The sequence below is a fragment of the Aotus nancymaae genome, unplaced genomic scaffold (assembly GCF_030222135.1).
Source record: "Aotus nancymaae isolate 86718 unplaced genomic scaffold, 86718_ANA_hifiasm-v0.15.2.pri h1tg000067l, whole genome shotgun sequence".
In the NCBI taxonomy this organism is placed as follows: domain Eukaryota; kingdom Metazoa; phylum Chordata; class Mammalia; order Primates; family Aotidae; genus Aotus; species Aotus nancymaae.
In genome coordinates, this window is record NW_026988482.1 from 10,456,004 (window position 1) to 10,471,013 (window position 15,010).

Below are 15,010 nucleotides of genomic sequence, written 5' to 3' on the forward strand. Positions count from 1 at the left end.
TTCACAGACGTGGAACCTGAGACCTAGAAAGGTTAAAAGTCCAATATTACGGAGTTAATAAGTGATAGAGCTACAGATTTCCACCTCCACCTTCACACCCCCAAAAGGCCCCCAAAATGATGATAACTGGATTTTATTTATCTACTTAATAGTTATGTATTTAGTGCAGGCTATTTGATTGGAGGGTTTGGAGTGAATAGCCCAACAGACACAGTCTCTGCCCTCATGGAACACACACACACACACACACACACACACACACACACACACACACACAGTTAATACTCAGCCTACTCAGCTTGTACTTATTAGCATTTCCCTACCTTCGGTATTGTGGTGTATATTCTGATCGGTCAGTGCCTACATGGTACCCATTGCTAAACATTTTTTATTTCATTTCTTCCTACAAACTGTGATAAATGCTGCAAAGAGGAAAAGATGTCTGCTTTGATAAAATACAATGAGGCCAAGTTCATACAGGAGTTTAGGAAATCCTCTTTCAATGAGATATTTGAACCATGACTTGAACAATGAGTGTTTTTAGCCTACTCTGAGATTACCCTGGGTAGGGACCAGATTATACAGCTATGTAGTCCATGTTATGAACCTTGCATTTGGTCCTAAAATCAAGGGGATGGTATTTAATAAAAGGAATGGAGAATGACATCATTCTCTTTATATGTTAAGAATTGCACTGTGGTGACTGTGTGAAGAATGGTGGGAATGGGGTGCCCATATCATTTACACATTAGATTGATTCTGTGTGGGGAGGATTCAGACATGAATTGGTCATAAATCAACCTTTGCAGTTTTTTAGAGAAAACAAAACAAGTACTAGATAATTCTAATATAAATCTCGAAGTGCTGTATCCTAAAGGCTGTATTAGACAGACAGCAAAAGTGCTCTCAGTCTGGGGAATTATGAGCCATGTTCACTCTTTTAACAAGAAGCAATTGCTTTTTTCTTTCTGTTCTGTCTGCTGGAGAAATTCTTAACTCTCAGTCAGAATTTTCCATGTGTGTCCTGGAAAGCTCTCAAGCCTGAGGTCAATTAATTTAGTAAACGCTTATCTAGTGTCTACTTTGTCTCAGGTTCATAAAAATCTCCCTTCACCTGTTTCGCTACATTTCTACCACAAGGATATGGTAGGATGAGCTGCAAGAAGGAATGAGATGACTTGGAAGACAGCAGACGTGTTCAAGTCTTCGACTTATTTCCAGTCAGCAATGCAACCTCTGGAAATCAGTGTAGGCTAGTTCATAGTGAGCAAATTTTGTGGTGCAGATTCAGCTAGAACAAAGAGGTATTTCTGGTGTCCATGAGGGAAGATGTCCTTCATGATGTTTCCTAGAGAACTGGGAAGATGTGGGGAAGTATGAGTCAGTCGACTGCTAATACAACACACACTTGGTCTTCCCTTAATGGATTCCATCATGGGCAATCAACCATCTTTGAACTCTGAGATGATAAAATGTTTCTCCATCATCTTCCACTTTTCCTCCTTCTTTAGTCATAGGACCAGACTGAGTGGGGTAGTTGTGTGGTATTAGGTATTTCTCAGCCTCTCTCCCTTCTGAGTTGATCAGACTTCACTGTTTTCTGTGCTAGGAGAGATGTGAACACCATTGTTTTTAACCTAGGCTATGTTATCCATTTGTATTTGCTGTGATGATTCTTATAGGATAGACCACTGGAACAACGAGAAGGAGAGAATTTTGCTGGTCACAGACAAGACTCTCTTGATTTGCAAATACGACTTCATCATGCTCAGTTGTGTGCAGCTGCAGCGGATTCCTCTGAGTGCTGTCTATCGCATCTGCCTGGGCAAGTTTACCTTCCCTGGGATGTCCCTGGACAAGTGAGTATATATCTTAGACTTGAAGAAGTGGTCTAGCAGGGATGGACATGCAGGGAAAACAACCCGAAAATTCAGTTTGGCACCGTAAGCTGGGAGAACCCAAGGGAGGATAGTGAAATCATTGAAGTTGAAATCATCAAACTGTAGAGTTCCTACTCTATGTTAGCCTCCAGGCATACACGACTTTAAGTAAATATATTCGTTTGTTTTTATGCTGCTGATAAAGACATATCTGAAACTGGGAACAAAAAAAGAGGTTTAATTGAACTAACAGCTCCACATGGCTGGGGAGGCCTCAGGATCATGGCTGGAGGCAAAAGACTCTTCTTATATGGTGACAACAAGAGAAAATGAGGAGGGAACAAAAGCAGAAACCCCTGATAAACTCATCAAATCAGTGAGACTTATTTATTTTCACGAGACTAGCATGGGAAAGACCAGCCTCCATGATTCAATTACCACCCCCGGTTCCCTCCCACAACACTTGGGAATTCTGGGAGATACAATTCAAGTTGAGATTTTGGTGGGGACACAGCCAAAACATATCAGTAAATTTGTGTGAGGACATGACAAGTAAATAGTTAAATGTAAGGAAGAAAGAGCTGTGGGAACATGGGGGAAATGTGCTTGACCTAATTTGTGTGTCAGATAATCAGAGAGAGCTTTCAGAAGAAACACTTGAGCCGATATTTAATATTGGGTAGGAGTTAGCCAGAGAAGGAGAACCAAAGGGGAAGAACATTCCAAATAGGTAGCTCAAAAGTGTAATGCCTCTGGGAATTGAAACTATTCTGTAAAGCTCAGTGGATAAAACCAAAATGGCTAGTAGCTCTTCTTATAAAAAGTCTCTTTAGGATTGTTCCTAAAAGCTCAGTGAGATGGGGGTGGCGAGGTGTGTCAACTGTTTCACAGATGTTGACAATTACCAAAAGACTTGGTGAGGTCTACCGAGGAGAATGCTGAATTGGGTAAGTTCCTGTCATGGTCTTGGATGCATCTGCCTTTACTAAACGTTTTAGATCTAAGCCAGAGAAATAACAGACTTCCTCTAAGACTGAATGTGAGGTCTTTCCATTGAATTGTGAATTCCTTGAGGGCAAATGCTGATTTTGTTGTCCTTTAAGCACCTGTCATTAGGACTGGCACATAATAGGGTCTGAAATCTTTTTAAGATACAGAAAAAAGCACAAGTTGATGAAGTGATTGGGTTTTCCTTACACTATGCATAAGACATAAAAAACTTATTTTTACTTGCTTTTTTCATGGATGCAGGAAGTGATTAATTTATTAAGTTCATTAGCTTTGAAAACTGGTTGATTTTTTAAATAGGAATATTACACATTATAAAATATATATTTAAATATTACAAAAATGTTCATTTTTGGGAACTCTCTCTTCTACACCAGACCCTCAGTTCTTCAGCCTTTTCTCCATGGGGGATAGTCAGCAGTTTCTCGTGTATTTTAAAATAGTCTACAAATATAAAAGAATAAAAAGGTCTGTTTTAGTCCATTATCATCCTGCTGATAAAGACATACTTGAGACTGGGCAATTTACAAAAGAAAAAGGTTTATTGGACTTACAGTTTCACGTGGCTGGGATGGCTTCATAATCATGGCAGAAGGTGAAAGGCACGTCTCACATGGTGGCAGACAAGGGAAGAGAGCTTGTGCAGGGAGACTCCTGTTTATAAAATGATTAGACCTAGTGAGACTCATTCACTATCACAAGAACAGTGCAGGAAAGACCTACCCCCATAATTCAGCACCTCCCACTGGGTTCCTCCCATGACACGTGGGAATGGTGGGAGTTACAATTCAAGATGAGATTTTGGTGGGGACACGGCCAAACCATATCAAGGTCTCCCTGTGTATATATGCTTGTATGCATTTAAAAATATATATCTACACACATATTTATTACATGTTATTTTACCTAATGAAAGCACATGTCATAAACTGTCCTGCCTCATGTTATAATATCTACCAGTGGTATAACTTGAAGACTTATATAATCATCTATAGATCAATCTCAGCGTTTTTAATTGTGCAGAATATTACATCTTAAGCCTAATCTATTTAGCCAGTTCCTCATTGATGTATATCTATTTTTACTGTTGCTACTAGATACAAAGTTCCACAGATACGTAGAGCAGGGACACAGTGCAGCCAAGTTCTTTGTTAAGGCGTAACAAAAGTGACCTTTGCTCCAGTTCCAAATAAGTTTCTCGATTATATTCAAGACTTAATCAGCCTGGCCTTTGATGTCTGTATCACTATCAGCATTTTGGTGACAGCCATTAGCCAGTCTCTAGAAAGTTCCAAACTTTTCCTCATCCTCCTGTCTTCTTCTGAACCCTCCAAGCTCTTTCAACCTCTGCTTGTTACCCAGTTTCAAAGTTGCTTCCATATTTTTAGGTATCTTTATAGTAATGCCCTACTCCTGGTACCATTTTTTTGTATTATTATGTTCTCTCATTGTTATTAAGAAATATCTGAGATTGGGTATTTTATTTAAAAAAGAGGTTTGTTTGGCTTGATGGCTAACACCAGTAAACCCAGCACTTGGGAGGCTGAGGCGAGTGAATCACCTGAGGTCAGGTGTTTGAGACCAGCCTGGCTAACATGGTGAAACCCTTTCTCTATTAAAAATACAAAAATTGGCCAGGCATGGTGGCACATGCCTGTAATCCCCACTACTTGGGAGGCTGAGACAGGAGTATTGCTTGAACTTGGGAGGTGGAGGTTGCAGTGAGCCGAGATCAAACCACTGCACTCCAGCCTGGGTGACAGAGATGGGCTCCATCTCAAAAAAGGCAAAAAAAAAAAAAAAAAAAGTTTTAATTGGCTCAAGGTTCTGCCAGCTATACAGAAACATCACAGCTTCTCTTTCTGGAGAGGCCTCAGGTAGCTTCCAATCATGGCAGAAGGAAAAGGGGAGCAAAGCATCTCAAGTGGTAGGAACAGGAGCAAGAGAGAAAGTGGGGAGGTGCTACACACTTTTAAATGACCAGATATTACAACAACTCATTCACTATCATGAGGAGGGTAGCAAGAGGATAGCACTAAATCATTCCTGAAAAATCTGTCCCCATGATCCAGTCATCTTCCATTAGGCCCCACCTCCAACATTGGGGATGGATTACAATTCAACATGAGAATTGGAGGTGACACAGATCCAAACTGTATCAGTGATCTGTGTCTTCTCTTTCTCTCTCTCTCTCTTTTCTGTTATGATCATATCAATTTTGTTGGTTTTTAACAAGAATGTGCTTTTTTCTTGGTTAATTTTTACTATTATTTTGCTAATTACTAATTAGTTGATTTCTGCTCTTTTCTTTATTATTTCCTTTCTTCTACTTTGGGTTTACTTTGTTTTTTTTCTTTTTTTAACTGCTTAAAGGGAAACACAAGGTTATTGATTTTAAACTTTCATTCTTTTCTAATATGTGCATTTAGAGTTATAAATTTCTGTTTAAATACTACTTTTGCTGCATTCCAGAGATTTTGATATGTTGTGCTTCTATTATCATTTAGAAATATTTTTAAATTTTTCATGTGATTTTCTCTTGACCTATGGATACATTATGAGTTGTATTGGCTAATTTCCAAATACTTCATGTTTTTATAGATATCTTAATTCTACTTAATTCTAATTTAGAAAGCATACTGTCTTTAATTTCATTCCTTACTAATACTTTGTGATTTGTTTTATAAAGTGCATTATGATATATCTTTGTGAATTTGTCATGTACACTTGAATTTTTTTTTGAGATGGGTCTCACTCTGTCACCCAAGTTGAGTGCAGTGGCGCGATCTCAGCCCACTGCAACCTCCGCCTCCTGGGTTCAAGCGATTCTCCTGGTTTAGCCTCCCGAGTAGCTGGGATTACAGGCACCCACCACTACGCCCAGCTAATTTTTTGTATTTTTAGTAGAGACAAGGTTTCAGCAGTTGGCCAGGCTGATCTTGAACTCCTGACCTCATGATTTGCCTGCCTCAGCCTCCCAAAGTGCCACTGCACCCACCTGGCCCGTACACTTGAGTTTTATTTGTAGTTTTCTACAAATATCAATTTGGATACTATGTTTGATAATGCTATTTAGGTTATACATTTTTTACTGATTGTTTTGTATAGTCTTTTAATACTTACTGAGTGGAGTGCAAAAATCTATCACTGTGGAATTTTCTAATTTCCTTTTTTTTTTAATTGTACTTTAGGTTCTGGGGTACATGTGCAGATCATGCAGGATTGTTGCATACGTACATACATGGCAATGTGGTTTGCTTCCTCCATCCCCCTGTCACCTACATCTGGCATTTCTAATTTTCTTTTTAATTTTGTTAACTTTGGCCTCACAAATTTTGAGTCTATTATTAGGTAGATGCACGTTTGTTATTGGTGTCTTTCTGGTGAATTGAGCCTTTTATCATTAATGAAGTATTCCTCTTTATCTCTGGAAAATTTTATGTTATAAAGTTTATTTTAAAATATAATATTATTATAACCACTATGTCATTTTTATACTTACTGTTTGCACAGTGATATGGCTTGGCTGTGTCCTCACCCAAATCTCATCTTGAATTGTTTCTCTCATAATCCCCATGTGTCATGGGAGGGACTGGATGGGAGGTAATAGAACCATGGGGGTGGATTTTTCCTATGCCGTTCTCATGATAGTGTATACAGTCTCAATATATCTGATGGTTTTATAAAGGGAAGTTCCTCTGCACATGCTCTCTTGCTTGCCACCGTGTAAAACGTCCCTTTGCTCCTCCTTCACCTTTTGCTATGATTGTTAGGCCTCCCCAGCCATGCATAACTGTGACTTCACCAAACTTTTCTCTTTATAAACTACCTAGTCTTGGGTATTTCTTCATAGCATTATGAAAAGGGAGTAATACACATAGCATGTAGTTTTTCATCCATTTACTTTCTACTTATTTGTGTCTTTGTATTTAAAGTGTGTTTGTTGCAGAAATCACACAGTTGGATCATGCTTTTAATCCATGACCTGCAAGATAATGTTATAACTTGTGCTTTAATAAATCACAAGTATTTCAAAGAAATTTAGATAACTATAGTCTTTTATATTTACTTAGACATTAGCATATATGATATTCTTCATTTCTTCATAAGACTTGTTTCCCTTTAATGTCATTTTTTCCTATATAGGAAAAATTACATTTTAGCATTCCTTGTAGTATAACCTAGTGGTGATACATTTTCTCAATTTTTCTTTCTGAAAATACCCTTATTTAGTCTTAATTCTTGAGGAGTATTTTCTCTAGTTATAGAATTTGGCTTGACATTATTACTTTTTTTTTCCCTCTGGTACTTTCAAGATGTTGTTCCACTGTTGTTTGGCCTCCATTTCTGATGAGAGGTCCACGATGATTTGAACTGCTGTTCCTCTTTATATTCTCTGGCTGCTTCCACATTTTATCTTTATCTTTATCTTAGTTTTTAGAAATTTGACTTTGATGTTCTACATGTGCTTCTTTTTGTATTTATCTTGTTTAAGATTATCTAAGCTTCTGACATCTGTAAATTTATCTTTCAACAAGTTTTGGAGGTTTGGGGCTATTACTTTTTAATTCATTCTTTCTTTCTATTTGTTTTCCTAGTACTTAAATTACGTGCATGTTAGACTTTCTGATACTGTCCCATAGGTCTCTGAAGCTCTATCTTTTTCCATTCTTTTCTCTGACTTATCTTCAGCTTGGATAATTTTCTTTTATCTATTTTCATGTTCACTGAAATTTTTCTTTGTCATTTAATTCTGCTATTAAATCCATCCAGTATTTTTAATTTCAAATATTATACCTTTCTGTTTTAAAATATCCATGTAGTTCTATAGCATATGTTTTATTTTCTTAAGAAATTTTATCTATTTATTGTTTATGAGCATAATTTCTTTTACCTAACTTAGCATAATTCTAATAATTACTTTAAAGTTCTTTCTGACAATTTCAACCTCTTGGTCATCTCAAGATTGCTTCTGTTGACTGTCACTTTTCTTGAGAGTGGTTCATATTTTTCTTGTTTCTTTTTCTTTCTTTCTTTCTTTTTTTTTTTGGTATGTAAAATACTATGGGATTTATTCCTCCTTGAAATTGTGGAGGCTACTTACTCTCCAAGTCTTCAGGTAGCTTTTTGTTGTTGTTGTTTTGGCAAAGTGGGAAGAGGAAGAGAGTTTTATTTACTTATCAATTATGTCTGCAGGATTTCAAGTTGATATTTTCAGGAAAAGTGGTCTGCTGGGAACCTATGCATAGTCACTAAATTTTATCAAATGTTTTTGCAACATCTTTGAAGATGATCATATATTTACTTTTCTCCTTAGGTTTAATTTAAAATGGTGAATTATGTCACACATTTCTTATTATTGAAACATTTTGACATGTTCAAGGTTTATGAATACTACCTGGAATTAGTATATAATTATTAATATGCTATTGAATATTAATTGCAAGTATTAATAGGTTTTTGTATTAATATTCATAAGTTTAATTGGGCTAGCCATGTAAGTTTCATTTCAATGCTAGATAATTCTCTGAAAAACTAGTTTCTCTTTATTCTCTATTGACTTTATTAAATAAACAAATAGCTTTATTTGTTACTTAGAAGTTTGTTGTTTTTCACCTATGAAAATGCCTGACCCTCATGCTTTTAAAGGAAGATAAACACTACAACTTTCTTAATTTTCTGTATAGCACTGGCATGTTTAAATTTTTTTATTTATTTTATTATAAGTTTCTGTTATTTATGTCTTATTAGAAAATCACTTAGTTTTGTTCAGGTTTGTAAATATTCATTGAATTGAGAAAGTCTAAAAGAGGTAATTAAAGTAATAATAAAAGTTTATTTTGCAGATAATAACTTTCTTCCTTGTGTGGGGATTTGATTAGCTGAGGGTTGGATTGATAGATTTTAAAGTACTACTTCTTTGGGGTTTACTGGTTCATAATATAATTCTTTTTTCTCTCATTCACTATTTTCTATATTTATCTGTATTATTTCTTAATGCTATATTTGTATATATATCTTGCATTTTATAACTTCTTCACTTGAAATTTTAATTCATTTATGGTTATTTTTGTGAGATATGTAAGCTGATTATTAAATTTTCTTTAGTGTGGCTTTTTCAGATACATAGTAGTTTTTATTATATTTCATATATCCCAATATTATTGTTTGTTCATTTCTTCTTTGAACTGAGAATAGATTGAAGTAACTTTAATGAAATTTGAACTTTTATGCTCTTAAATGTTGTTATTACTGTATAGTTTTATTACATTGTGTTCAGAGAATGTCTTCTCTTACTCTTTTCACTCTCTGGAAATCACTAAATATGTTTACCTTTAAATTGCCAATATTTTGTCAATTTCTTAAATACTTAAATGTGCTCTCTCTGCTTTCTACTTTCTCTCTCTTTGGAATTAGCATATCTGTGTTATACTACTTTATCTGTTTTTGGAATTAGTGTATCATACATACAGAGTTCTACATATAGAGTTTATAAGTGGTAGTGAGACTAGTATACCATACATACAGAGTTCTATGTATAGAGTTTCATAAGTGGTACTGAGATCTACTATTTTTGTGTTATTTAGGTGTACTCTATCTTTGTCTATTTAGTAATAAATGTTCTATATATTACTATATTTAGTTATATAGATGTAACGTTATATGCATATGGCTACTTTATTCATCATAGGTTGAGATAAGAAAATTAAATTTTTTATTAGTGTGGTGGATATGTTTTACTCTTGTGACTTTATGTGAATGTTGGTATTGTATTTTTTGTAGAAACATTTATAGATGTTGAATCTTTACTTTAGATGTAATATTTTTCATTATAGAGTTTAATTACCTTAATGCCTTTCCTGATGAATATTGCAAACCTTACGTTCTTATTCTTTGAATTTTCTTGGTATATCTTTGCCTATTTTTACTTCAAGCGTTTTGACTATCTTTGTTTTTGATGTGTACTTGCATACGTCATATAATTTAAGTTCACTTTGTGATCCAATCTTGGGGTCTTTTTCTTCTAATAGGTAAGATTAACCTGTTTACTTATATTAATATGACAGTTATGGTCTTAATTATATCATTTTGATTTTCATATTGCTATATTTTAAAAATAAATTACCTTTGCTTTTCATTGAGTGCATTTTCTTCTAATATAATAATCATAGGTTTCTCTTTCACTGGTGGTGTAACAGAATAGTTTTAGTCTTTTTTGTATATTATCCATTGACTCCCTGATATAAACCTGTTTACAAGAACATCCCAATTCCTTCCTCTTATTTCTCTACTTCTATATCATTCTTTCTTTTAAGTTGCTCATAATGATCACTATTAGTTACTTTAATGGTTATCTATTTAGATAAAATGCTTCCGCTTTATGTGCTATCTTAGCGTTCATTAAACCTCCAATCTAAAAGATGAAAAATTTGCGTATCATTCCCACAAAATCTCACCCTTAGTCTCCCTTCTCTCATTAGTTTTACCAAAGAAACTTTAATTTTTCACGGAATATTGTATTTCTCATGAGGCACCCAATTGTTACCACTGGGGGCTGATGTAATTCCAGCCCTCCTAATTAACCTGTGCAGCTTATCCAGATTTGCATCCTGCGGTTACGGTGAGGAAGCCTGTGCCAGCAGCTGGCATCTGTTAAGTGTTAAAGGGCTTTCTCTGGGCACCCTGGCATAGGAACATACCCTGATGAAGCGATGGTTGTTTATGTACTGCTCAGGAGTTTTCAGCAAACATCCATATTAGGGCACTGGCAGAGGAGTCCCGGGTTCTAGTCCCAGTTTTACAACTGTTACTTCATTTGTTCATCTATTAAAAGGTGATATTAATCATCATTCTGCTTCATTAAGAGTCTTATTGTTAGTCTCTAATGACATAACTTGAAGGCACTTTGTAATGTGCCTTATAGATTTCAAGTGTTAACAGGTTCTGATTTTTTTCCCCCTCCAGATTAAAGCTTTTGTTAACATGGAACTAAGTAGACTAATTTGATTGTTATCTTTGCTTCTAACTCACTTGGCCCTTCTCAGGCATTAAGTCACCATTATAAGGTCAAAGGTAAAGCAGCAGCAGGCAGAGAAAAGAGTAAGAGGCAAGGAAAAATCAGCTGCTACATAATGGCAAGCTGACTCCAAAGGAAAACCTGGACAAAGTCTGAGCAAATTCCCTCGTGAAAAAAGTTAAAAACTGCGATGATGATTTAATCTTAGTACCCACTAGCTGTAGGTGGTAATGTCGATGCTGTTTTCAAGTGTCTTCACCTCTCCTGTGCTATTTGACCTTCAACACCCAGAAAAAGGCAGCGCTGATTGACTACATCTTACAGGGGAGAAATGTGAGACTAAAAGCTGTTCAGGGATTCATGCATCATCAGCTATTGATCAAGGGCCTTAAAATCTGTTCCTCTGACTCTCTGTCCAGTGTTTTTTCCTTTGGATATATAATATTTTATCTTCCTCTCTCTTCTTGCCTCTCTTCCCCTCTTCTCTTCCCTCCCTCTACTTCTCTTTCTCGCTTTCCTTGCCTATGGTTGTTTTTTTTTCTTTTTTTGGTCTTTTCTCTTCTTCCTTCCTCTCCGTGTGCTCCTCTCTGTTACTGTAACTTCCTCTTAAGAGGTCAAGAAGAGCACTATCAGAACTTAGCAGAACGAGTGCCAGCATATCCCACGTACTAGTACTTAATAAAACATACCTTTGTTTTATTCGGTTTGCTTTTGGCTTAATATGAAGGAAAGGGGTGAGGGCAAGGGACAACTAAAGGCTGGGGATGATTTGTGTGAAATGAAGGCAGATCCTCTCTGGATTAGAGCATTCACCAGAGACGGAACCAGGACATAGTGAAAGGCCTGGTTTATCCTTCAGGGTAACTAGTTGCTAGTACATAGCTTTCTTGTTATTGTTGCTTATCTGAAATGGGAGCCTTAAATCTTAGCTCTATCATAATTGGATTTATTCCAAGATTTTAATTAGAAACCAATTTCCATAATCCTATTGTGTTTATAACCTCCCAGAAAGGTAGACAAAGGAGAGGAAGACTGTGATTCTGTGACAGTTAACCACAGGTTTAAAGCTATGACTAATTTTAACCACAGCATTTTCCTGCTATTTGAATTTGGACAATTTACTTTAATTTGGAGGGGAGGTTCTCAATTTCCAATCTATAAAATGTCAATAATATAAATCTCTGCCAGGCCTAACTCATAGGATAATTTTAGATTTAAATGATGGCTGTGACAGTGCTTTCTAATTTTTAAAGCCCTAAAATAAAATTTTCATTGAAAGAGTTTTAAAACAAATCTATATTTACTTGTCAACTCTTTTTTTTTTTTTTGGAGGTAGAGTCTTGCTCTGTCACCCAGGCTGGAATGCAGTGGTGTGATCTTGGGTCACTGCAACCCCCACCTCCGGGGTTCAAGTGATTCTCCTGCCTCAACCACCCAAGAAGCTGAGATTATAGGCACCCACCACCATACCCTGCTAAGTTTTTGTATTTTCAGTAGAGAGTTTTACTATGTTGGCCAGGTTAGTCTCGAACTCCTGACCTCAGGTAATCCACCCGCCTGGGCCTCCCAAAGTGCTGGGATTACAGATGTGAACCACCACGTCCAGCCCATTTGTTTCTTATCCCCAAAAGAAACAACAGTGAAGGAACTGAGATTCTGAGTGTTTGAGTGACTTTTATGTAATTGTGGAAACAGATGATGGGAGAATCTGAAACATGAAATCCTCTGAATGCAGATCCTCCTCCACCTTGATCATGTGCCTGAACTCTGTAATAAGGAGGTAGGATATAGACAGTTTAAGGCTTAAAGAGCCTGTTCTGAAGTCGGGCTGACTGGGAGTCAAACTAGATCTGCCTCTGGGTGACCTAGAGCAAGTGACTTAATCCATGGCTCAGTCTTTTTGTTTGTAAACTAGGGGGAGGAGGGTTGGATAATAGTATCTCTCTTACTGGTCTGTGTTGAGGATTCAATGAGATAATAGGTGTAAAATGCTTAGAAGATTATTTGGTGTATAGTAAGCATTTGAATGACACAAGCATATGTAATAGTTTTGGTAGAAAGACTTTGGTTTAGGATTCAGGAACCTGTATCCTGATACATTTTTCTGATGCAAGTCCCCTCCCCTTGCTGAATCTCCTCTTGCTAAATTTCTGAAATCTCTAATTTTCTTTCTATTGAATCCTGTACCCTTGTGGTACTCTATTGGTATAGCAGTTTTCCAAAAGCCATTCATCTTAGAGGGCTAAATGATTTTACCTCATCAATTCCTCCTGTGAAAAATATCTCTTAAGAGGTTTTCTGCTGGAAAATATTGTTGCTGTCATATTGATATGCCAACAAAAGCTGAGTGGGGAGGTCAGGCCAAGAAATATCTCCCTGCAAAAGAAGGCATTGCATATATATCTCTCGATGCTGTTTAGATTTGCATTCTGCAAAATATAAGGGATAGGCCTGCTGAAGCCAGGTTCAGGAAACTGCTTTCTTTGGCCTTTGTACATCCTTTTGGAGAGATGCTGGGGAAAGCAGCCACTACCATCTGCCTCCCGTTGACTTAGTGTCAGCAGGTGGAGGGAGGAAGGAGGGCATCCCAGACATCGTTCTGTTATCTCAGCCTTGCTTTCTCGGATCTAAAGGCCAAGAAGCTGCTGCTCCATGCCCTCAGAGCTCCAATTTGGCATCTCTTCCTAAAATGAGAGCTTGAAAGGGCTTCTGCTCTGGGTGAAACCGGCTCGTGGCCCAGGCCAATTCTGCTGGCTTCGCGTCTGTCAGTGCGTCCTAATCACTGTTATAAGTGTGGTTCTGTGGAACACCTTGTAAAATATTTTCCTATTGCTCCAGCAACATCTCCTGTCTAGACAATCTAATTATGAACACAGAACAAATAGCTGAAGTGTATGCCGCCCCCAAGGGTTGCATAATTCCAGGAACGGGGCTAGGAAGACAGGGGAGGGAGGTGTGAGTGGTGTTCATTACTTTTTTGTTGACCTGACCAGAAAATTGAGTGCTTTAAAAGAAATCTGGCTAACTTTTAATTAAGAAGAAATAATCTGGTGGAAGCTGGCATTTTGTTGTTTTTCCAAAGTCAGTGGAGAATTAAAGGCACTGCTGTATTTCCCTCTAATCACGTCTTTTTCTTGGCTTCAGAGGTGGTTTGTGGTCTTTGCTTTAACAAAAAAAAAAAGGCATTGACTTAATAATCTTCCCTCCCAGCAGCATTTTGCAAATAGAAGGCAGCTCTCTTAAATGTATGTTCTTTCTAAGCAGTAATTTGATTACATTCAGAGTCCTTCCTAGGTTTGGCCATGTGGAAGCCATTGTATATGACAGAGTGGCAAAACATAGCCTCTGCTACCAAGATGTTCACAGTCTCACAGGGAAGCAGACATATGTACACACATGCTTTAGCCCAGAGCAGGCTTTGGTTAGGGCTCCAGCAGAAAACCAGCAGCGTCATGGGCACAGGAGACGGGGAGAATCGCTACTGGGAGATATGGGGAGGTCTCATAGAGAAGGTAGAATCTGAGCAGTTCATTATGGGATGAGCCAAACTTGGGCGGAGAAAGAGGGAAAGCAGGACAGTGCAAGCATAAGCAAATGCCCAACTAGGGTGCTCAGGTGACATCTCCCGGTGTCTGGGCCCCAGCTGCTGGGAAAACATGGTGAAAGTTTCTGAACAGTTTTGAAGGATAGTTTGAGGAATTTGGGTTTTAGTCATATTAGGATACGAGATTGTTGAAGCGTTTTGGAAAGATAAGAATGGTAACAATAATAAGAGATAGTTTGAAGAAAAGAGAAACTGGGCAAAAGGGCCCACTAGGGAAGAAATTCTGTGATAGTAGAGTTGGGAAATTATAAGGACTTGAACTGAGCCACTGGTTGAGAAAAGGAGGGCATGGGTGTGAGAAGACTTGTCAGAAGTAGCGTCTTTGAAATGACTGGATTGGGTTTTTCTGGTGTGGGAGAGGAAGGGAAGAGGACCAACTGTAAGCCTGCCAGTGGAGGATGCCCTTCGTGCTCATTATTATGGGTGCCTGAGAGGGTATGGGAAGAGAGGCCGGTTGAGACAAACTATTCACTCAACACTCATCAACTGAGCACTTGCTAT

General features: G+C 37.3%; 1 protein-coding gene across 2 annotated transcripts in view; it reads left to right on the top strand.

Annotated features, from left to right (window-relative positions):
• TPRG1 (tumor protein p63 regulated 1) overlaps window positions 1-15,010 on the top strand; it is a 142,206-nt gene that overhangs the window by 63,069 nt on the left and 64,127 nt on the right. For both annotated transcript variants that reach the window (XM_064366918.1, XM_012448924.2), the window contains exon 4: window positions 1,683-1,859. In XM_064366918.1, coding sequence (XP_064222988.1) covers window positions 1,683-1,859 — 177 coding nt within the window. The remainder of the gene's footprint in view (window positions 1-1,682; window positions 1,860-15,010) is intronic.